The 23,894-nt window shown below is 43.6% G+C and overlaps 1 protein-coding gene across 3 annotated transcripts in view; it reads left to right on the top strand.

Annotated features, from left to right (window-relative positions):
• GLI3 (GLI family zinc finger 3) overlaps window positions 1–23,894 on the top strand; it is a 560,226-nt gene that overhangs the window by 368,204 nt on the left and 168,128 nt on the right. For all 3 annotated transcript variants that reach the window (XM_033930274.1, XM_033930273.1, XM_033930275.1), the window contains one exon: window positions 13,272–13,477. In XM_033930274.1, the coding sequence (XP_033786165.1) occupies window positions 13,272–13,477 (206 nt within the window). The remainder of the gene's footprint in view (window positions 1–13,271; window positions 13,478–23,894) is intronic.

Raw genomic sequence — 23,894 nt, 5'->3', positions numbered from 1 at the left:
GTGTTATTGTGTTATGTGTTGTCATCAATAAAAAATTGTTCTACCTTAAAAAAAGTATTATTATTTTTTATCATTTTCTCCCTCCTTTACAAAGCCGCAATAGCGTTTTTAGCGCCGACTGTGGCGGTAGCAGCTTGGAGGCTCATAGGAATTCTATGAGCATCGGAGCTGTTACGGCGGGCGCTTAAAATGCTAGGGCGGATATGTAAAAGAGGGAGTTTATAATTAAAAATCAAACCATTTTAAAACTCTAGGTTTGCCTACTTGCAATCTTAAGCTTGAAAATACCATAAGTATGATGATCACTGGGAGTGTGATTGGAAGAAAGGAGATCATTTATTATTCTATTGTCTATTCATTATGAATTTTTGGAAATCAATTTGGGACCAAATTAACTGTTTATTAGATAACCCAGTGGCATTATCATATTATATTATGCAATTTGGTATGGCAATGAGAGCAAAAAATCAGATATCTACAAATAATAACAAATTATTACTTATAATGACTGGGGTTGCCATTCAACAAATTACATATAATTGGAAAAATTAGAGTAGATTAAATTATATTTTTTGGTGGAATTCCTTATGTCATATTTATAAAATGGAGAGACTTATTGCAATACAACGGGGATGTTTCAGGAAATTTCAAGATATTTGGGAGCCATTAACAAAGTATTGTACTGATTAGAAAAATCTTTTTTCCCTTAAATCTACAAGTTCAATTGTGAGGGGAGGGAGGGGGGTATTTTTATTGTTACATGTTGTATAAGGTATTGATTATATGATAGGTAAGGGTGGGTAGGGTGGGAGATAAGAGAATATCATGTACCATTGTTGATTATTAAGTGATATATTTATGGTTAATTTGTTTGGATATATTATCACATTTGTAAGTTTGAAAATGAATAAAGAATTAAAAAAAAAAAGAAGGACACATTTTAAACAGAGAACAAGGGGAAAGGATGAGATCACAGGCAGTGTGTGACTTGCCGGTGTATGTGTGTAGATGCATAGCGCAGCCACTCAGAGAGGGTGAGACTTCATGATTAATGGTGTTTATTCTTGACAGACGCTTCCTTTATTTATCTGCAATACACTTTGGCGATTTTATCAGTTACCTGAATGAAAAATATTCAGTCATCCCCAATATTGCAGTGTAAATTGAGTAGAGTCACTTTTTATTATATCTTTCAGCCTTATCATCTACACAGTAATTTTCTAGCACAGGTTTGATATGGAAAGTCTGGATTTAGCTGTACTTGACACAAAGCCTTTGCAATTTCCAGTAAAGTTCAGGCTGCTCTTAGAAACATATATATATATATATGGAAAAAGAGAGAGAGCGCCAGATATATAAAACCTTCTCTCCTATCCAAGCAATTTGAGGATTTTAAGGAATAAAGATAAAATGCACATACCTGGGTATCGTTTAATATGGAAACATCTAATAAGTGTGAAGTCACCGTGGAAGGTTCCTCGGTGTTTAAGCCTATGTCTCAGTATAGAGCTTTTTTTTTTTATGGCTGCATAGAACCACTTGCTTCTAATCAATCATCATCCAGCTCTAGTCTGCAGACAGGCAGACCCTATCCTTCATCCTGGGACTAATTTCAGAGCTGAAGACCATAATGGCAATATAGTACATTAGTCACTGCGATAACAGTCAATGGCACAGCTACGGAGCAAGAAAAGGAATTCTTGTTCTCAAAGTGTGTTAGAGAAATAGGAGCAAATGTTAAACAAATGTTTATTCATTTAGCAAGGTTGACAGTATTAAGTGGAGAAGCAGATGATACTGTATTGCCACTTATTAAGCATAGCTTTGGCATGCTGGTTAAACACATCAAGGCATCACAAAATTCTGACTGAGAAGAAGACCCTCTGTTTATGTGGTTGCATCGGAGAAACTATGCTGCATGTGCATTGTATATTGCCAATGAAACATTTTACATCATCACCTGAAAGCAAAAGTGTCCTATGTGTGTTTGACGCAAAGCAGAGAAAATGAGAAGTGAAGTATGATGTGCTCATTATGAATCATTAATAATATATCAAATTTTGAGTATTTTAACAGTAGAGTAGTAAAGTATCAGAAAAGCAATTTGACATTGAAGAAGTTCTTACAACAGTGTACTGAAATTTGTCTATCTCAATGTATGAAAAAAATTACACTTTCAACTCTTTTGCTCTTAGGTGATGACGTATTAGTCATAGTCTGCCATTAATATTAATATGGGAAAGGAGTGGGATCCTAAATCTGTTTGCACTGTGTAGTAGTGTTAAAGCAGGCAACATCTGTTTAGAATGTAGTTATTTCTTGGCATCTTGCTATGAGCAGAAGATATTCCTCCTTCACATTTTGGTTGAGACTGAGAATCTCTAAAAAAATGGGTGTGTTAATGTTCCTAAACCATGAAGGACATAATTATGTTATTATAACAGCCAAACCAGCAGGATTAAACCCTCTGTTTGAAAAAATAAAAAAAATCTGTGTATAGTATTGTGTTATTTCTGTTTTTTTGATAATGCTTGTCAGCTGTTGACTTTTGTTTTGGTCTTCCATTTTATTTTTAAAATATAAGATGCTAGTAGACTTAACAAACAGATAATATTGATATAGGCTTAATATTATGGATGTCTAATTTTCAATCTGCTTAAAGCAAATGAGTAATTAAAGGTTGATGAATATCCCATATGATGCTACACAGAATCAGATGGAAGCAGGGGCTTTAGGGGCTGAGATTTTAGGAACCTAATGGCCCTAGTGTTAGAGCTCAAAAAGGAGCGGTTCTTCATATTAGTATCTTTTCACTCTTGTACAATGTTCTAGTCATTATGTGAACTGAACACGCTGTAAAAACCCTCACCCACGCCCTCGTCACCTCTCGTCTGGATTATGCAAAGTGCTTCTCACTGGTCTACTGCTATACCATATCTTGTCTAGATTTGTTTTAACATTTTATTGTATGTAATCATTTTGTAAACCGTTTTGATATAAAATGGTATAGAAATTTTAAAAATAAATCAATCTTTTCACTTCAATCTGTTCAGAACGCTAGGGTTGTTATACCCACATTCCTCCTCTCAGGTCGCTTCACTGGCTCCCAGTCCATCTCCGCATACAGTTCAAACTCCTCTTACTGACGTTCAAGTGTACTTGCTCTGCAGCTTCTCAGTATCTCTCCTCTCTTCTTATTCCCTATGCTCTCCTCCAGGAACTCGGCTCATCAAACAAGTCCCTCCTCTCTGTACTTCTCTCCTCTACCACCAACTCCCATATCCATCCCTTCAACCTTGTTTCGCTGCATTCTTGGAACCACCTGCCTGGCTCGCTATGTCAGGCTCCATCTCTGGCAGTATTCAAACCAGACTAAAACCCCACTTATTTGAAGCTGCATTTAAACACTGACCCAAACATCATGTCTGTCTGTCAATCCCTTAATAGTCATCTACTATCTTTAGCCCCCTCTGTATGCCTGTCCTAATTAGAATGTAAGCTCTTCTGAGCAGGGACCGTCTCTTGCATATACATGGTAGTGGTACCTTGAAAGTTCCAGATACAAAATGGGTTGTGAGGAAATGATGTCAAAAACATACAGCGGTGGACGATCCAAAGCAAACTTTATTTAGTCAGCAGCATAGACTCAACACTGACAGTGTTTCGGCAGTTCTGCCTTTGTCAAGAGTCTAATCTCTCAGCACAATATGTGTATTGGTCCTGGACTTGCAATTCACATTCATCAATCTTGGAGATATTGAAGGGAGAAAATCTGCCGGCAACAGTGCACACGGCAGTGTCACAAGTGAAGGCCTGTGAGAGATCTACAGAGCAGTGTATGCTAAAGACCACGACTGCAACCATATTTAGGAATGACTAAGCATCAGTATAAAATTTTATTCTGCCAAACAGTGGAGAAGGAAGGGCAAGGGATAGAAGAGGGATGGAGAGAAGAAGGACTCAGTTTCAGGGGGCAAACTTGGGTGGGAATATGATGGTAGAAGAAACCAAGAAAGAGAAAGGACAAAAGATTGGGCATGATGGTGTGTGTGTGGGGGGGAGGGGGATAACATGAATACATGATGGAGATATAGTACGATGTGCTTAGGAACTCCTAACAATTATGTCTCAAACAATAGGCATAGTTGTTAGGCATCGTTAGGTGTCTTGACATAGGCGTCACCAAATTAAGTGACTGAAAAAATGTCCTAATGGCGTGGCGTCTATGTGTAGGATGCCTAGCAATGCCTTTGCTTAGGCGTCCCTAGGTGCAATTCTATAAATGGTGCCTAGTAGTTGATTGACAACCGCGCCGCACCGTTTATAGAATCTGGCCCATATTCTCTTGTCTCAGGTCTGAGACAGTTTAAGGCTGACTTGATAAGGCTTCGAGGTTCAGAAAATTAAAGCTATAGAAAAGGCTTTCACAGCATGACATCAGAGTGCCTAAAAGGAGGCGCAAACGTATAGAATTGCCCTCTATCGCCCTAATTCTATATATGTCATTCAAAATTGTATGTGCAAATATGATCCAGCACCCAATTTGCTCTTGCAGTTTAATTGATAAGCCAATTAGTGATGATAATTTGGCACTATCGATGATCTGTGCTAATTGGAATTAATTAAAATTTGCACCCATATTTTTAGGCACTGGGATCCACACATAAAATGTGTGCATGGATCCAAAAGGGAGGCTCAACCATGGGAGGGCATGGGTGGATCTGGGTATTACTAGAATTTGCATGTAGTGTTATAGAATAAGGGAGATGCGTGCCTAATTTAGACATAAGAATTTACATCAAGTTATTGCTTTGTATAAACCTCATGCCCAAAGTTGGGTGCAGATCATGTCACTTAATGCTTCAGTAAATGACACCCAACTCTGAATGCTACTTATAGAATATCACTGAGCACTCATTTTTAGCAGTGTTCAAATTTCAGCACCATTTAATAATAATATATTTATATACCGCAATACCTCACAGTTCAGTGCGGTTTACAATAAGAAGTAAGAACTAGAGAATGATACTGGGGAAAAATTTGTCCCCGTCCCCACGACCACCATCCCTGTCACCGCCCCGTTCCCGCGACAACTGTCCCCGCCCCATCGCCGTCCCCGCGACCACTGTTCCCGCCCCGTCCCCGCGACCAGTGTCCCCACCCCATCCCCGCGACCACTGTCCCCGCCCCATTCCCGTCCCCGCAACCACTGTCCCCGTCCCTTCCCCGCGACCACTGTCCCCGCCCCATCCCTGTCCCCGCAACCACTGTTCCTGCCCTGTCCCCGCGACCACTGTCCCTGTAGCATCCATGCAAGCCTCAGTACTTCAATATTTAGCTTATTCCTTCCTTATAAATCAAAGTTCTGGCTGCTGAACTAGAAAAAGAGATGTTCAGCTGGCAGGACTTTGTTTATAAATTTTTATCAACACAGCCAATATACTACTTTATCCTAAAACAAAAAAAGAAAAGAAGTAGAATTTTTTTTTTCCTACCTTTGTTGTCTGGTTTCTACCAAGCACGCGTTAGCATTTAGCACGCGCTAAGTCGATTAGTGTGCGCTAATCGGTTAGCACACCTTAGTAAAAGAGGGCCTAAATCTAGTAATGAAAAAAAAACTTAAATAATATTTTTGGGCTGCAAAGACTGCATTTAAGGAACTGGATAAGAGTGTTAAAATTCAATGTAATGATACTTATGGGGCTTCTATTTGGAATAATTCTAATTATAAAGTTCAAATAAGACAATTGATTGGAAGATTTAGAAGGAGGTTGGGATTTGGCAAATTCAACATTTAAGAAATAATGAGGATTGGGCCTTGTTTTGTGATTTGGTTGATAAACATGTGCACTGCCCTATACACCCCAAAACCCTTTTTTACTGGCATATAAGTGGCTCCTGCAGCCATAAGGGCTATTGGGGTGGTAGATAAGTGGGTCTAGGGGATTCTGGAGATGGTTTGGGGGGCTCACCGTCACCTATAAGGGAGCTGTAGTGAGGAGCAGACATGGCACCCTTTTTGTGAAGTTCACAGCAGTGCCCTGTAAAATACCCCACTATTTAGGTAGCATGTCTAGGTGTGCAGTCCATCACTTTGCAGACCCTTCCCATGTCCAACAGGGCTTGTTCTAGGTGTTTTTGATTTGGACGGAAGGTTGGACGGAAATGTGGTATAAAGATAGATGATTTAGTGGCTTGGACGATCAGATCGGCAGGACGTATAATTAGACGATTTTCAAAAGTAAAAAAAAGTTGGACGTATCTTTTGAAAATGTGTCTTAGGCTCTTTTTAACTTTGGACAACTTGCGAGATGGACGTAAACGGACTTAAGACGTCCCTTTCGATTATGCCCCTCTATGTATATTATGTAAAATTTAATAAAATATTTACAGAGAAAAAAAGAATGGTGTGGATCCACATGTCCTCTTTTTTAACTTTAAACAACAGGTAGCCCTAATCTCAATGAGAAGGATCAACTTCTCCTTTTCTTCAGTGAGGTTACTTGATTAGCTTTTTTTTCTAAAAAAAAAAAAAAATCAAATTATTTTCCCCATAGAGACAGAATAGGAAGAAAATAGTGTCATAGTATACAGGCCCATAATATGTGATCAAAAACCCACAGGCATTAACCAAGGCACTAACCACAGGCACAGTTAAATTACACATAGTGTATTCCGACATTCTTGAAATTACAACTGAAATGATTTGGTCTTTTTCCCTTTAAGAATGAAAAGCAAGTTGTGGTTGTAAGTGTTAAAGCTTGAACTGGGGGACATTGACTGCTCTTCCGACTGATAGAAATCGGAATAGTACTGGATATACAGTACTCTTCAAATTGTTAAGGGGGTGGGGGCCGTCAGACAAACAAGGAGACATGATAATCTTAAATCCAGGTTCCGTAGAGGAAATTGGTCTAAATGTATTAGAAATACTGTAATAGAAAGAGGACTTGGGAATGATGCCAAAAGGAAGCAATACAATTAAGAAAAGCTGAGTTGACATTCTGAACATTCTATTTGGCTTCAAGACTTTGTACTGGGATTTCCTTGTTTAACACATGTGCTTGGGAATTCTGATGCTCTGGGATTAATTGACTTTAAAAGGTGCCATGGGACCAGCTTGATGGCTCGGTGACTTGTGCTGCACATGGTTTTAATTTGATCCTTAGACCTGCTGTCTGCTAATGAGGTCAGCATGAGCTGGAGGTGCTTCTGAAGTCATCACTGAAGAACAGTGACATTAACATGTGACATTCAAGGCATATAATAATAAATAATACTTATATGTATACTAGTTTCCAGTAGTCTGTGGTCTGGCACCCTACCAGGGACTGTCATTTCACTGAGTGAGTCATAAAGAAGAGGAAATATAAGAGGATAAAGGATTGGGTACAAGTGGATCAATTTTTCATGCCGTCAAAAATTACAAAGACTAGGGGACACTCAACAAAGTTACAGGAAAATAGTTTTAAAACCAATAAAAGGAAATATTTTTTTCACTCAGAGAATAGTTAAGCTCTGGAATGCGTTGCCAGAGGTTGTGGTAAGAGCGGATAGCGTAGCTGGTTTTTAAGAAAGGTTTGGACAATTTCATAGTCTGGTATTGAGAAAGACATGTGGAAAGCCACTGCTTGCCCTGGATCGGTAGCATGGAATATTGCTACTCCTTGGGTTTTGGCCAAGTACTGGTGACCTTGATTGGCTACTGTGGGAATGGGATACTGGGCTTAATGGACCATTGCTCTAACTCAGTAAGGCTATTCTTATGTTCTTGTGACTTGTGGTAACATATGGTTAGTAGTCCATAGGAAGCTCCAGGAAGAACTAAGAATCACTTAGAGGCAAGTTCTATGAGCATATATAGTATGGCCCTGATTCTACAAAGTGCTGCCCCGATTTTAGGCAGCTGTAGGCATCCTACAGCTGTCTAATCAGCCAATCGGGATGCACGTTTTTTAAAAAAATGCTCCCCAGGCTGGCCGCCTATATTGAAGGCGCCTCCAGGAGCCTAGGGAGGCCCGCAAGACGCCTAAGCTCGCCTAAGGGCCTTAGGTGAACCTAGGCGGCCCTACGCGTCTCCCTAGTAGAGGAAGAGATGCTTAAAATGTAGGCCAGCAAAATGCTGGCCTACATTGTAAGTAGATGCGGCCGCTATACTTATCAAGGCAATGGATCTTCCTGCCGCAATAAGTATAGCGGCTGCAGCGCCTGTCCGATCACTGGCAGGAGGGTGCCGAACCCCTCCTGCCGGAACACCCCCTCCAAATTCGCAATCGCCGGCAGGAGGGTGCTGAACCCTTCCTGCCAGAGCCGCCCCTGCCCCCCGAAACTCTAGATTGCCGGCAGGAAAGTGCCGAACCCCTCCTGCCGGAACACCCTCCCCCCCCTCACCAAACTCCCAATCGCCGGCAGGACGGTGCCCAACCCCTCCTGCCAGAAAGCCAGACCCCCTCCGGACCCCCCATGCTAACAACCTCCCCCCCGATGACTCCCCTAACCTCCCCCTCAACTAACCTCTCCCCCCAACTAACCTTTAAATGTTGGCCAGCTGGACGGGTCTTGCTGCCGTCCAGCCGACAGGCCCGCCTCATCGAAATGAAATGGGCCCGCCCCTTCCCAGCCCTTCCTCGATAAGTCTAAGGCCTGATTGGTCCAGGCTCTAGAAGCCTGGACCAATCAGGCCTTAGGCATAGCGGGTCCGCCCATCCCCTCTAGCCCTAAGGTGTGATTGGCCCAGGCTCATAGGCACCTGGGCCAATCAGGCCTTAGACTTAGCGGGGATGGGACGAGCCCGTCTCATTTCGATGAGGCAGGCCTGTCGGCTGGATGGCAGCAAGACTCATCCAGCCGGCCAACATTTAAAGGTTAGTTGGGGGAAGGAGGTTAGTTGGTGGGGAGGTTAGGGGAGTCATCGGGGGGGGGGGGTGGAGGTCGTTAGCATGGGAGGTCCGGCTTTCTGGCAGGAGGGGTTGGGCAACCTCCTGCCAGCGATTGGGAGTTTGGGGGTTTCCGGCAGGAGGGGTTTGGCACCTTCCTGCCGGCGATCTAGAGTTTCGGGGGGCAGGGGCGGCTTTCCAGCAGGAGGGGTTCGGCATCCTCCTGCCAGCGATCAGACAGGCAGTTGCTATACTTTTACCTTGCCGCGATAAGTGTAGTGGCCACCTCGACTCTAACCCGATTCTCTAACCGGCATCTGTAACATGGACGCCGGTTACAGATTCGGGGTTAGTGTAGGCCCAATTCTGCATAGGTAAATAAGTCTACAGTACAGTTCTATAGAAAATAATTGCTTTTAGAAATAGATAAGTGCATGATTTCATGGGGACAGCAAAGTTATTTAAACATTTAAAGTGGAAGGAAGGAGGTTTTTATGCCGATGATCGAAAGAAGGGGTACTAGATACAAAGAGTCAACCCCAATAATTTCTGAGGCTTTTCCTCCTTCTAGATCTGCATATTAGCAGTCAGCTGTTTACAAAGATTTGTTAGAAAAGGATGAATGTTTTGAAAAGTGTTGATCATATATGCACAGCAACTATATTCACATTAGTTTTTTGGGAGAAAGATGATGTTTAATCACCATGGACCCCTTTTTTATTAGTAGTCCATAGGAGCAGGGGAGACCTTGTGATTTGTCTTCCAAACCCCACCATCATTAAATATACCTCTAGAATCAAAAAGCATGATAAGATTACTTTTATAACTGGGCAACTATGTTGCCAGGCACATAGAACAGTATTGTTACATCTGTTTTGTAAAGGCTACATGTGTTTCTATGTGGCTTTATAAATTTACCCCACCAGAAGGTTGGCACACACATTTATATCTGCTTTGAAGTGGGTGTGTCTATGTGTATATATGCACTGATATGAATCCGTTTCCAGTAAGTCAATCTCAGCCCAAGGAGAGCTTTTGAGTATTGGGACCTAAGTCAGGCACACAGGTTGATGATACCATCCAATGGTGTAGAGCAGGGGTGCCCACACTTTTTGGGCTTGCGAGCTACTTTTAAAATGACCAAGTCAAAATGATCTACCAACAATAAAATTTTAAAAAAGCACAACGCACACTGTACGCATAGAATTGTTAATTATCATTCCTATTCCGGGGTTTTTTCAAAGAGGTCAAAGCAGATGACTCTATGCACTGTCACCTCAGTAACAACTATACAAAAATAGACAAATACCCATCCCCTCCCTTTTTACTAAATCACGATAGCAGTTTTTAGCGCAGGGAGCTGCGCTGAATGCCCTGCGCTGCTCTCGACGCTCATAGGCTCCCTGCGCTAAAAACCTCTATTGCGGTTTAGTAAAAGGGGACCATATTGTAAAATATAGAGAGCAGATATAAATTCAGACACATTTTGATCACTAAATTTAAAATAAAATCATTTTTCCTACCTTGTCTGGTGATTTCATGAGTCTCTGGTTGCACTTTCTTCTTCTGACTGTGCATCCAATCTTTCTTCCCTTCTTTTAGCCTGTATGCTTCCTCTCCTCCTGACCTCATTTCCCCCCCCCCCCAACGTTTTCTTCTTCTCTCCCTGCCCTCTCTTTCTTTCTCTCTTCATGCCCCCTTTCTTTTTTTCTGTTTCTCTTCTTTCCTTCTGTCTCCCTGCCTGCCCTCTTTCTCCCTCCCTGCCCTCCCCCAAGCCACTGCCCCTGCCGCTGCCATTGGATAACAGGCCCCCAAAGCCGCCCGCTGCCGGCCAAGTTCTCCTTGCTTCGGGCCCACCAGCATTCCTCTCCCCAACGTCAATTTTGCCGTCGGAGAGGAAGTTCCGCTGGCCAGAACTTCCTCTCCGACGGCAGAATTGACGTCGGGGAGAGGAAGGCTGATCGGCCCAAGATCGACCTATTGGGAGAAATGCTGCCGGGCCCTGCCTTTGAGGAAACAGAAAGTAGGCAGGACCTGGCAGTAAGAAGAGCAAATCGCAAGCTTCACTGACCTGGCTCTAACATGTGCGTGCTGGCTTCCCTTCTCTCCCCCCGCTCCCGGACATAACTTCCGGTTTCAGAGGGAAGAGAAGGGAAGCCGGTACAAGCACACGTTAGCCCCCGGAGCATAAATTCTCCAAGCTGTTTTTTGTTTTTTTTTCAAATGTTGAGCAGCGGAGGCAGCAGCAGAATTCAGGAGCAGGCCAGTCAGGAGGGGAAAAAAGAAAAGGGAAGAAGGGAACCCGCTCTGCGATCGACTGGGGTCGCCTGAGCGAGCGACCTGTTGATCGCGATCGACGTATTGGGCACTCCTGGTGTAGAGATTAAATTGCTCTCCCACAGCTCAAAACTTCAGTTCAGAGTTGCTTGCCAATGCTATAGAATAGCATCAAGCTTTTATTAAAATTTGATTTAATCGCTTATCTAATTTCTAAACGAGTTTACAATATATATAAAAAAGAGCATGAACATAAAAATGGCATTAACAATACCATTAATAATTAAAAAACAAACAAACAAACAAAAAATTACAAAGAAACATCAACTAATAATTGGCATATTAAAAAGGGATAAATGAGACATACAGACGGGAGACAAAAGGAAATAGGGTTAGAAATACAATTTGGATAGGAACGAAAGACAAGGAAAAAAACAAAAGGAAAGAGCTCATTGCTGCTTAATTCCTTAAGAGAGTTAAAAAGGATAATGTAAAATTTAGGGTTCCTTTTATCAAGCCGCACTAGCAGGGTTAGCGCGCGTGACTTTTATTCACGCGCTAACCCCTGTGCTGGCCAAAAAGCTACCGCCTGCTCAAGGCAGGCGTTAGCGGCTAGTGTGGCCAGCAGTTTAACGTGCACTATTACGCGTGTTAAACCACTAGCGCGGCTTGATAAAAGGAGCCCTTAAATCAAATGTTAAAAGCTTCTTTAAATAAATGACTCTTGAGTAGGCTTTTGAAATGTTGGGGATTAGCTTTCAGGCCTACAGCTCTGTCCAGCAGCCCTGTCTATTCAGACCTTCCATTCATCAGGATTTCACCTCACAGAAACCCAGCAGGGGCACTCATATACCTAGGAGCCAATAAATGTTAATAAACCCTCCTTTTCTGTAAACTTTGGCCTACAACTGTTGCCTAACTTTAGGTGCACTGTCCAGAATTGCCTTTTAAATGTCTACGAATAATAAACTATTCGTGCTAGTAGAGATACAATTTGGTGGTAGAATGTGCCCATCTGAGTCTTGAGCACAAAAGAAAAGGCAAAGGAGACGTCTATCCAGCCAAGCAAAAACTCTTCATTCTTTAAAATCAAGGTCCCAACAAGGATCCAAGTTTCGGCATATATAAACGCCTTCCTCAGGGGACACTGAAACAAATGACTGTAGACTTAAAAAAAAAAGAACTTGGTGAAAGCAATTGGAGTAAGAATGACGCTGGAAAACAGTGTGTCTTGAGGGAAGAAATTTTTATTGCCACTTCAGTTAATTTTCGCACTGTTGCACGAGAAAATATGTTGAGAAATCAAAGACTGCAACCAGTTCTACAAACATCCCAGAGGGAAAGCTCGAAAGGAGGTTCCTCAACTATATCAAGAAGAGCAGGTCACAAGTTCAAATAAGCATAATATAGGTATCAGCTTAGGAATAGTTGTGGAGGCAGTTTTCAAACTGGAACAAAATACACAGGTAATTGTAATAGGTGTATTTGCATCAGTTCTTAAAATTAAACTTTGTAGGCATGTTCACTCTGAAACCTGTGCTGGGTTACAAGAAAAACCCCATGGATACCTACTTTTGCGTTTTCTACAATTTTGTATAATATATATTTTTATAGTTTATATTTATTTATCTCACCTTTCTTAATATTGCTCCAAGTGAAGTAACAGTAGTGCAAGATTAATAACCATGTCCATATCAAAGTGCACAGATTTAAAAATGCAATCTATATGTTTGTTTAGATTTGATTTTATACCTTCCTAAAAGCTGCCCAAGGCTAGCTAGTTAAACAGTATGCAACAAAGGACAATTTAATAGATGTATAATATAGATACACAGATCCAGTCCATTAAAACTCATTCATATCATTCTTAATCAATCCAGTCTAATTCCCCAATCTAACTGTGCCCCTGGGAGCACCACCTCATAATGCAGCCAAAAGCACATGATGTGGTACAATGCACTTTATCCCATGTGAAGGAACACAGTTTTCAGGCATTCAGATGTTTTGCCCAGATAAATGGTTTTCAAAATTGTCTTGTGTTAATTTTTTTTTCTTTTGTCTGAGGCTGCTGTTTGCACAGTCAAATAGTAATATTTGTTTGTTTCTCATATTTTTCAGGCCTACAGCTCTGTCCAGCAGCCCTGCCTATTCAGACCTTCCATTCATCAGGATTTCACCTCACAGAAACCCAGTAGGGGCATCAGAGTCTCCTTTTAGTCCACCTCACCCTTATATTAACCCTTATATGGACTACATGAGATCACTGCACAGCAGCCCTTCTCTCTCTATGATCTCAGCAGCCCGTGGACTCAGCCCTACAGATGGTGAGTTTCAGAATGCTTCCTCTCTTTAAAAGCAAATGACCAGGGCTTTAACAATGATACATCTTTAATACCCACTCAAAATGTTATAGCAAAAAAAAATTAAAAAGGAAGGGAAAAAACCCCTCATAATATTTTCTGGGGGCATTAAGCATTCAGGCCCATGTTCTATAAACGGTGCCTTAAGTTAGGTGCTGGTAGGTACCCTACTGGTGCCTAACTTAACGGCAAAATGCAGTTTAAAAATAAGTAAAAGTGTTTTTTTTAAAAATGAAATACTCCTGCATCGCAGCTACAGAGGTGCTTTACGATGCCTAATGCCACTGTAGGTGTGGCTGACACTGACAGTGGCGTTAGGCGTCATATAGCGCCTCCTTAGCCATGATTAGACACTAGAAATGTAGGTCTTGAAAACGTTTGTCCCCTTACACTTTATGACAGACATGTCAAACTCTGTCCCGCAGGTTAAATCTGTCTCACGGTGCATTAATCCCGACAAATCTAAATTCTTCTTAGCCACCCCCAATGACAAAATCAAGGACACTACTATTCAACTGAAAGGAACAACTTACCCCCTCGAACCCACCCTAAAAATTCTGGGAGTCACACTCGACAAAAACTTATCCTTAGAAAACCACACTGACCTCACGGTCAGGAAAAGCTTCTCCATACTCTGGAAGCTACGCACCATAAAAAAATACTTTGACGACACTTCTTTCCGCCTACTTGTACAATCTTCCATCCTCAGCATTCTTGACTACTGCAACATCATTTACCTTAACGCCACGAAGAAAACTACCAGGAGACTAAAAATAATCCAAAATACCGCTGTGCGTCTCATCTTTGGCCTAAAGAAATGGGAACATGTCACCCCCTTTTACCACCAACTTCACTGGCTGCCATTTGAATCTAGAGTTATTTTTAAATTCGCTTGCTTCTGCTACAAATCGGTAAATGGTTCTTCTCCAAGTTACATCAATCCTCATTTTAACCGGTACTACACAAACAAGAAATCCCGTAGAATTCAGCTGTTTGCTTCCCCTCGCTAAAACTTTGTCACCTCAAAAGATTCCTAGACAAAACCTTCGCCTTCCAAGCAGCCAAGCTGAACTCATGGCTTGCCCAAATGATTCTCGAGGCCCCCACGTACCTTGGCTTCAGAAAATCACTTAAAACTTACCTTTTTAGTGAACATGACCCCTAAGGAACCCCCAATCTTCAATACTCTTCGCCCCCCCCAATTTGCCCCTTGCTCTTACCCTCCTCCACGATAGCTGCTCCTTTCCCGACCCCCCCCCCAATCTCCCTCCCTCCTCTATCAAGTTCGGTTAAAATTGTCATATAGCTGATAAATTGCTGTAAATCTATTGTCAACGTGGATCCTAATCTAACTGATGTAAACCGCCTAGAACTCGCTGGGTATGGCGGTATATAAGAATAAAATTATTATTATTATTATTAAAAAATTATTATTAAAAGTTGGCCCACCAGACATTTACCATTTTTTACTTAATCTGGCCTGCTGGCACGAACCGCTGCCACTACTCTTCATGAGTGTCTGCCTTCGCCTGGTCTCCTCTTCAAAGCAGCCTGCTGAGGATCGCCGGCCGGCTGTAGCATACCTTGCAGGCTGCCATCGACCTCTTTAGCACGTTCTCTCTGATATGATCCTGTATGTCAGAGGAAGGGCGGGACCGCGGCAGAGGAATGTGCTACCTAGGTCGATGGCAGCCTGTGAGGTTTACTACAGCCGGCCGGCAATCCTCAGTAGGCTGCTTTGAAGAGGAGACCAGGAAGCCGGGATGGAGGGAGGGTAGGAACAGTAGACCAAATCTGAAGGTGAGATTGGAAAGAAGAAGTGGGAAAACATGCAGGCCTTTGGTGTGGGGGGGGGGGGCCCTGGTTTTAAAGTACCCGGAGGGAGAGAAGGAGGGGTCCAGACATGTACATGCCGGACTGAGGGGAGGGGGTGAATGGGGAAGAAATAAAACAGAGGAGAGGGAGAGAGATAGTAGACAATGGGATGGAGGGAGGGAAGGAACAGAAAGGGAGAGAAGTTGGACACAAGGGATGGTGTGGAGGGGTGATAGAGATAATGGATAGGAGGGTAGTTGGGAAGAGAAAGAAATAGATGGTGGACCCTGAGGTGGTGGGGAAGGAGGGAGAGATGCTGGATGAAAGGGTAGTTGAGAAAGGAGACATGGTGGATCTGGGGATGGTGGGGGCCTATCACTGCAGCTGCAGGGATGGAGATGAAAAAAAGGAAAGATGCCAGACTTCCGGAGGAGGGAAGGGAAACGGAAGGGGAGAACAGAGATGGCAGATGGATGATTAGCACGGAGAAAGAAGAAAATGACAAATGGGCAGGAGACCCCGGCAAGCGAGTTATCAGAAGACAACCAGAGCTAAGGACCAACAAAAGGTAGAAAAAATAATTTTATTTTGTTTTGTGATTACAATATGTCATATTTGAAATGTGTATCCTGCCAGAGCTGGTGTTAGACAGCGAGCATGAACTAGGACCTAACAGAGAGAGGAAAAGTCTTTTTTTATTTATTTTGTTTACACCACAGAGCTGGCATGGGGTTGGAGACATTGTAACCCTATACTTCAACTAAGACTAAGCCTTAGTCACTTAGAGGTCCTTTTATTAAGGTGCGCATTTAGCGTGCAGTAAATCGGTTAGCGTACCTTAATAAAAGGACCCCTAAGTATCTTAATTAAAATTTGGCCCGCGACTTAGCCTTTTTTTTCAGGTTTCAGCCCCTTATGTGATTGAGTGTGGCACCCCTGCTTTATGATGATGATCAGTGACTATTTTAGCAGCTGCCCTCTGAACGGATTGCATCCTGTTTTTATATTTTTTTTAAAGTTGTGGGTTTCTGAATTGTATGAAGTACTTTAAATGAAGTTTAATCAGAGATGTATGAAGAAGCACTATCACTTCCTTTTTCTTGCTCAACGTTTATTGTCTTTATGCACCCAAGCATTCTTCTGGCTTTTGCCATTTCCCTTCCTACCTGTTTGGCCACCTTGGCCGTTCTTTTATCAGTTCATTTAACAACCTATAAATGCAAATTTAAAATATTGCTGTTAACTCATTGAACATTTTGAGCTTATTTCTGCAGACTTATTGGTGCTTTATAGACTGGATCAATCACTCCACCCTCTTCAAAAGCAGAGTTTACCGACCTTCCCTCTAGGATTTTAATCTAGAATGCACGAGACATTCTTCTTCTTTTCTGTATCTAGCTCCATTGAGATATGAAATTTGCTCTTGCTAAATGATGAATAATATTTAACTGACAGTGGGTTCAAAAGGCTGGAGTACAGTTTCTTAATGCTGCTTAAAGTAGTTTCTAGAGTACAATAATTGCAACATAAGTAGCTTTAGGGTTTACTAATTGCACACTATATGTCAAGTCTGTGATGCATAAGAGCCGACTTTGTGAGTGCCAGTGGATGCTGAGGTATACCCAATATCGAGCAAGATCCTTCACTGTGTCCTGGGAGGGGTAATTTTGAATTATGTTTAGCATCTCCCAATCAGATAGGGAAATATGATAAAGTACCTGAATGTAAAATCACTTAGGATATAAGTGGTATATAAATAAATACAATAATCTAATCTAATCTTCTATTTCTGTGTTGCTTATACCTAAGCAAGCTCAAGGTGACTTATAGAGAGGGGCAGAGATGGAGAAGGGAGGAGGAGGGGACAGGGAGAAGAGAAGAGGTAGGAAGAGGGGTTGTGTGGAGGGGGAAGAGAGAGTATGGTGATTAAGTGTCAAATAGATGAATTTTCAGTTTCTTCCGGAATATGGTGTGATTAGGTTCTGTTCTGGTCGTTTCTGTAAGGTCATTCCAAGTTTAGAATCAGCTCCGATCCCCATAGGGAGGAGCGATGGCAAATCGGCCGAAAGCCGTTGCCAATCGTAGCCGGGGGGGGGGGGGAGGGGGCGGAGAAAGGGGGGGGGGAGATAAGAGAGGAGTGGGAGGGAGGCCGCCCCCTTTTCAGCGAGGCAAGAGCTAGGAGAAGGGGGCAGCATCCCTCCCGCCCACCCTCGACTATTGTCGCAGCCATCCACCTGGAAGGTAAGCACAGCATATGTCTAAAAGGCATACATCTGGGCAGTGTTAAGAAATAGGGCACGTCACCTTGCTTGGACGGCAGGGAGGCCAGGCCATGAGCTTCACTGCAACGTAACGCTGATGAGAGGACACCTCCTTGAACGGGAAGGGTCCGGCGAGCCGGGGAAGCTTGTACGGCCCCCTACATCTTGCGGGGAGAGAGGCATATGCTGTGCGGCTGTTGTTATGTTATGTTCACATCACGCATAATTGTTATTCTGTTCAGTTGCTGATAAGTTAATGTTATCTTGCGGTTATGGCTGCGGCCTAATAAATTCCACTCTGAGTTGAAAATGTCTGAGTGTCGTTTGTTATCAGGTCAGACCTGCGGGGGAGAGCAACAAGTGCTGAGTGCACGATTTGTTACTCCTAGAAAGGTGAACATGGAGTGGAAAACAAGTTTGTATTGAAGATTTTTTGTGGAAGGAAGATTTAGAAGTATTCTGTTAAGGTTTCTGCGGGAAGTAGACTATGCCTTGGAGAAGAGCAGGATGAGAGGAGCCACAGAGTTTCCGTAAATTATGCGGTGAATGATGCATGAAGTTTTGAAGGTTACCGTATTTTCACTCATATACCGCGCATCCGTGTAAAACGCGCACACGGGTATAGCGCGCAGGAAACTGTAATTTATGTAAAGAAATTTTTATATACCGCACACACCCGTATACCGCGCATGCCGCCCCGACTCTCCCGTTGCCGCCCGACTCTCCTTTTGCCCGCCCCGACTCTCCTCTGGCCACCCCGACTCTCCTTTCGCCCGCCCCGACTCTCCTCTGGCCCGCCCCGACTCTCCTCTCCCCCTTGAAGTCCTGTCCCCACCCTGAAAGCCTAATGTCCCCCCCCGACGTCCGATTCACCCCGCAGGACCTCTCGCACCACCCCCCCCGACGTCCGATTCACCCCCCCGCAGGACCGCTCGCACCCCCACTGCCTCCTCACCCCCCCTCCATCATGGAGAAGCTCCTACCGTTCTGCTGCTTCCTCTTCCGGCGGTCCCGGCCCTTCTGTGAGCCCTGCGTCTGCGCTGCTTCCTCTTCCGGCAGTCCCGCCCTTTCTCTGATGTCAGAGAAAGGGCGGGACCGCCGGAAGAGGAAGCAGCGCAGACACAGGGCTCACAGAAGGGCCGGGACCGCCGGAAGAGGAAGCAGCAGGAGAACGGTAGGAGCTTCTCCATGATGGGGGGGTGGGGAGGCTGTGGGGGTGCGAGCGGTCATTCGGGGTGGGGGTGCGATCGGTCCTGCAGGGGGGGGGTGAATCGGACATTGGGGGGGATGGTGCGAGTGGTCCTGCGGGGTGAATCGGACGTTGGGGGGGAACTATGTAAAAAAACGTTGTAAAATGCGCTCATGCGTATAACGTGCAAGGTTATGCACGGTTTGTAAAAATCATGTATAACGCGCGCGTTATATGCGTGAAAATACGGTATTCGTGATGGAATGGGTAGCCAGTGCAGTTGCCTGGTAAAGGATGTAATCGAGTCATATTTTGTCAGATTGAAGATTAGACTAACAGTTGTGTTTGTATGAGTTGCATTTTGTGGATTAGAGCGGTATTGATTCCCATGTAAATGGAGTTGCAGTAGTCCAGTTGTGCTTCCTTGGGCATTGAAGTATGTTATATCCTTGAGGGTAGAGGTGTGGGATTTCTGGGCTGTCTAGGTCTTTTAGCCATGTTTCTGCTATAAATGAGAGGTCTAGGTTCTTGGTTGTGATTAGGTCATTTAGGAGGAACAATTTGTTTACTACTGATCTTGCGTTGATATACATGCAATGGATGGGGGAGGATTTTTTCCTATTATTTGATGCTGTCGATGGAATTGCAGATTGTTTCAAGTTTCAAGTTTTTATTATTATTTGATGAATCGCTTATTCAATTTACTAAGCGATGTACAACATTCTAAAAAAAGAAGTAGGTTACAAAAAAGACTAACGAAATAACATAATTCTTAAAAATAAAACAAATGTGAATTAGTGGGGTAAAAAGGGAAAAGTTACAAATTTTTTCTTAGAGGGAATAAACAAAGAAGGAGAAAAACAATAGGGTGGGGAAAGATTTTGTGATGGTTTTTGTGATTTCGTGTATGGTTTGATGAGGGGTTGTTTTTTCTGTCTTTTGTTGTTGCTATTTTTGTTCCAAAGTATAGGGATGGCATTTTGGTGGGATTCAACACTCTTTGAAGTGGTGTTGTAGGGGTCTAGGGGTTTTGAACTTTGTTGTTTAGGACGCCAAAAGAAGTGGGGGTTGTTATTGGAGGGTGTGTAGTAGTGCTGCCTGATTCAGGAAAAAAAAATTTTGATTCGATTCAGCCTATTGAATCGATTTTTTTGATTTGATTCGATTTTCCTGCCTAATAGGGTGTTTTTTTCCAAACATCCTGGTGGGTTTATTTTATACTTATTATGAGAGGGAATTATAATCACAAAAAGAGTGATAATAATAACACTGCTTTAATTAGTCACCCATGCCAAATCTGTAAATCTCTTTATATATAAAATGACCACACAGTATAATACATGCTTAATAGTGAACGCTCAGACCCACAACTATATCCCAGTGAAATATCATGGAGAAGCTGTGTAAAGAGACCATCATTGCTTGTTCACAGTCTCTCACACCATTACATATAACATTAGATCTTAACTGCATCCACAGCTCCTGAACTAGGAACAAAAACTACTTATCTTAGTAAGGTGGTACTGTGGTCTTTACAGCTACTCTGGGTACATCTTTAATCACCACAACTGCACAAAATGCATGTTCACCGACCCCCCAACCCAGGTTTCATTGGTTGGCTTCATCAGGAGGGGTACTACAAAACAAAATTACACCCTGTCACTCATTCATCTCACCAAACCAAGCAAAGTTCACCAAACGCATTGAATCATACACTGTAATAGAGAAGCTCAGTCAACTTCAAATTATACTTCTTACAAAACTAGCTACAGGCTTACCAGGAGAAGCAACTTCCTTCGTTCAGCACTCTGGCATCACGTTACACACCAGAAGGCCACACCCCCTAAATACTTTCTCTGCTGCAAACGTTCATTCTGTGCAAGCTCACATAACTGACAGCTAAATTTGAAGCCAGTCAATTTCACTGTTTAACCCTACTGGGGCCAAAGTGTGCCACTGAAAAATAAACCTGTGTTCACGATACAACAAATACTGGGAAATATTCCCTGTATCTTTATAGGCATGAAGCAGCACTGTATATTTAATATCTTCAGCTGTGTGTTTCATTTCTACCCAATGACTGACAAAAGGAGCAGATTCCCTTTTACAGCGAATATTGCTCAAATGTTCAGCTATATGAACTTTGACCACTCATCTAGTGTGACCTATATAATACATCTCACGGGGGCACACTATACAATATACTACTCCCCGGGAAAGACAGTTGGTCCCAGTACTTAAATAAAATCTCTTACCACCAGAACTTGGGATACTTAATTGGTCAGTGTGCAGAACATATGAGCAATATACACATTGCCCACAACATTCATGGGGTCCCAATGTAGGCTGACGATCCCTGTGTTTCAGGATCTCAGCCAAATTTTGCCCACGTGTAAAAGCAAACCGAGGAACTTCATTCATACCATCATGTATCTGTAACACTGACCAATACCTGAGGATTATCTGCTTGACCTGAAAGCTGTGGCTAGAAAAGGGTAACACACACACCATAGCCCGTTCATTCCTACGTTCATTCCTACGTACCATTCACGCTGACAATTTATATATAAAGAGATTTACAGATTTGGCATGGGTAACTAATTAAAGCGGGTTTATTTTATAGCCTCTTCCCCTTTGCCCTCTCCTACCCACACTGGTCCTGTGGTGTAAACAAAATAAACAAACAAAAAATACTTTTCCTCTCTGTTAAATCCTAGCTCCCAGCTCTAGAAGAATACACATTTAAAATCTGACCTATTGTAATCACAAAACAGAAAATAAAATTATTTTTCCTACCTTTTGTTGTCTGGTCATTTTTCCAATCATGTTGGTCCCATGTTGGTCTGGTTGTCTTCTGATCAGGCTCTCCTTCTTTCTCTGTGCTAGCCATCCATCTTCCATCTCTGTCCTCCCCTTCTGTTTCCCTTTCCTCCCCAGGAGGTCTGGCATCTTTCCTTTTGTTCATCTCCATCCCCCCGCAGCTGCAGCAATGGACCCCACCATCCCCAGATCCACCATCTCTCCTTTTCTCAACTACGCTTTCATCCAGCATCTCTCTTCTGTGTCCCTGTCCCTATTCTCCTCTCCAGTACTATCTCCCTTGTGTCCCTGTTCCTATGCTCCCTCCATGCCCAGCATCTTATCTCTCCCCATATCCAGCTTCTTCTTTCTCCCTTACCTCCCATATCCACTTCCCCAGGTACAGGCTTTCTCCTACTATCTCTCCTGCCATCCTGCACCCTGCCCATCTACTTTGGAGCAGTATCTGTCCCTCTTGTACCCTTCCCTTTGTGGTCTTATGTTTCTCTCTCCATTAGTCCAGCACCTCTCCTCTCCTTTCCTCCACCTCTTTTTAGTTTGGTCTCTCTCTTCCTTCACTTCACCCCAGGTCTGACATCTCCCCTCCCCTCTCTTATTCCTTCCTCTGTACAGGCCTGCCTCCCCACCGTGAAGGCACTCTTCCTCCTGCCTCCTCTGTACAGGCCTGCCTCCCCACTGCAAAGACCTGCTCCCCCAGCAAAGGCCTGCCACCCCTGCCGTGAAGGCACTCTTCCTCTTCCTCCCCGCATCAAAGGCCTGCTCCCCCCGCATGCCTGCATCTTCCCCGCTCTTACCTTAAGGCTAATACAATAGCCTGCAGGATCGCAGATACTATAGCGATCCCTGCAGCTGCCCGTCGTCCTCAGCGGCATGTTCTCTCTGCCGCGATCCTGCCCCTGACTTCAGGGGCAGGATCGCGGCAGAGAGAACATGCCGCTGAGGATGACGGGCAGCTACAGGGATTGCTATAGCATCTGCGATCCTGCAGGCTACTGTATTAGCCACTCTCGCAGGACTCGTAAGGAAACAGAGGCACAGCCAAACAATCTCTGCGGCAGAACAGGATCAGCAAAAAAGCTCCCGCCAGTCCACAGGGCTACCGCTGGCTCCCACTACAGTCTATCGACTCCTAGGAAGCACACCATCTTCTCAAAGTTTTGCTACATCCGAAAGCAGTCTCCCGAAGCTCAGTCCACGCCGCTTCCCCCACAATCGTCGAGGAAGGAGTCTCCAGCAGAGGCAATACTCTTGTCTGCCGTCCGTGCATTCACAGCGGGCGCCGCCCCAACACTCCAACCAGCTCTCTGCCTCTGCTCTCCTCTCGGCCGCGTCGGAACATGTGGGCTCGCAACAGAAACGCTACAAGGAGGAGCTCTCCTCCAGCCAGCCAGCCATGGTGAGTTTAGAGTAAGTAATTAATGGGGCAGCGCTAAATTTCTCCATGCTAGGGTAGAGTCCCGGTTAACTCTCACACTAGTCAGTCATTGAATCGGAAGGCTAATTTTTAAAAAAATTGAATTGATTCGAATCGGTGAATTGATTTGAATCGGGCAGCACTAGTGTGTAGTGTACTTCCACTAGGCTGGAAATGCAAAGTATAGGGAGAATTTGGGTGAGTGGAAGTTTCATTTTGAGGATTTGAAGATCTTAAGCAGAGCCTAGAATAGATGGAGAGTCTTTTTTTTTTTTTTTGACAGGGAGGAGGTGCGTCAGGAGTAGGGAGAAAGCTAGGTGGGGGGGGCCGCCAGATGCTTGAGGCGAGAGAGTTTGACTGAAAGGGTGATTAGGTTTTGTTTGTGGGTTAGATGGTTGGTTTCTCTAGCTGGAAGTCGCTGCTCTCAGTTGCTGCGCATAGGCGCAACGTCGCTCTGAATAGCAGCGCTCTGCCAGGGATGTTAGGAGGCGGAGTTCATCTCCCAAATCGGTCCGACCAAAATCCCTGTGGCGGAAGACTGCTGAGGTACTGGGGCAGCTCCCGTTGACAGTGGAGCTGTCCCGAAGAAGACGATCTTTGAAGTGTAGCGCTGCTAGGCATATTGGGAGGCAGAGTTCATCTCCCACACTGGCCTGACCAAACTCCCTGCAGCAGAAGCCTACTGAAGCGCTGGGGCAGCTCCCGTTGGTAGTGTAGTCACCTATGTTATGATGCAGGCATACTTTGGGTAGCACTTTAAAAAAAAAAACCTTAATTTATGTTGAGCAAGTGTTTATCTAATTTCGGCATTCAGACAGCTTTTTTAAATAGTAATACTAGCAGAAGAAAAGCAAAGAGAGAGCATTTTAGATTTAGCTCTTT

The sequence above is a fragment of the Geotrypetes seraphini genome, chromosome 2 (assembly GCF_902459505.1).
Source record: "Geotrypetes seraphini chromosome 2, aGeoSer1.1, whole genome shotgun sequence".
In the NCBI taxonomy this organism is placed as follows: Eukaryota; Metazoa; Chordata; class Amphibia; order Gymnophiona; family Dermophiidae; genus Geotrypetes; species Geotrypetes seraphini.
This window is presented reverse-complemented; position numbering and strand designations above follow the sequence as displayed.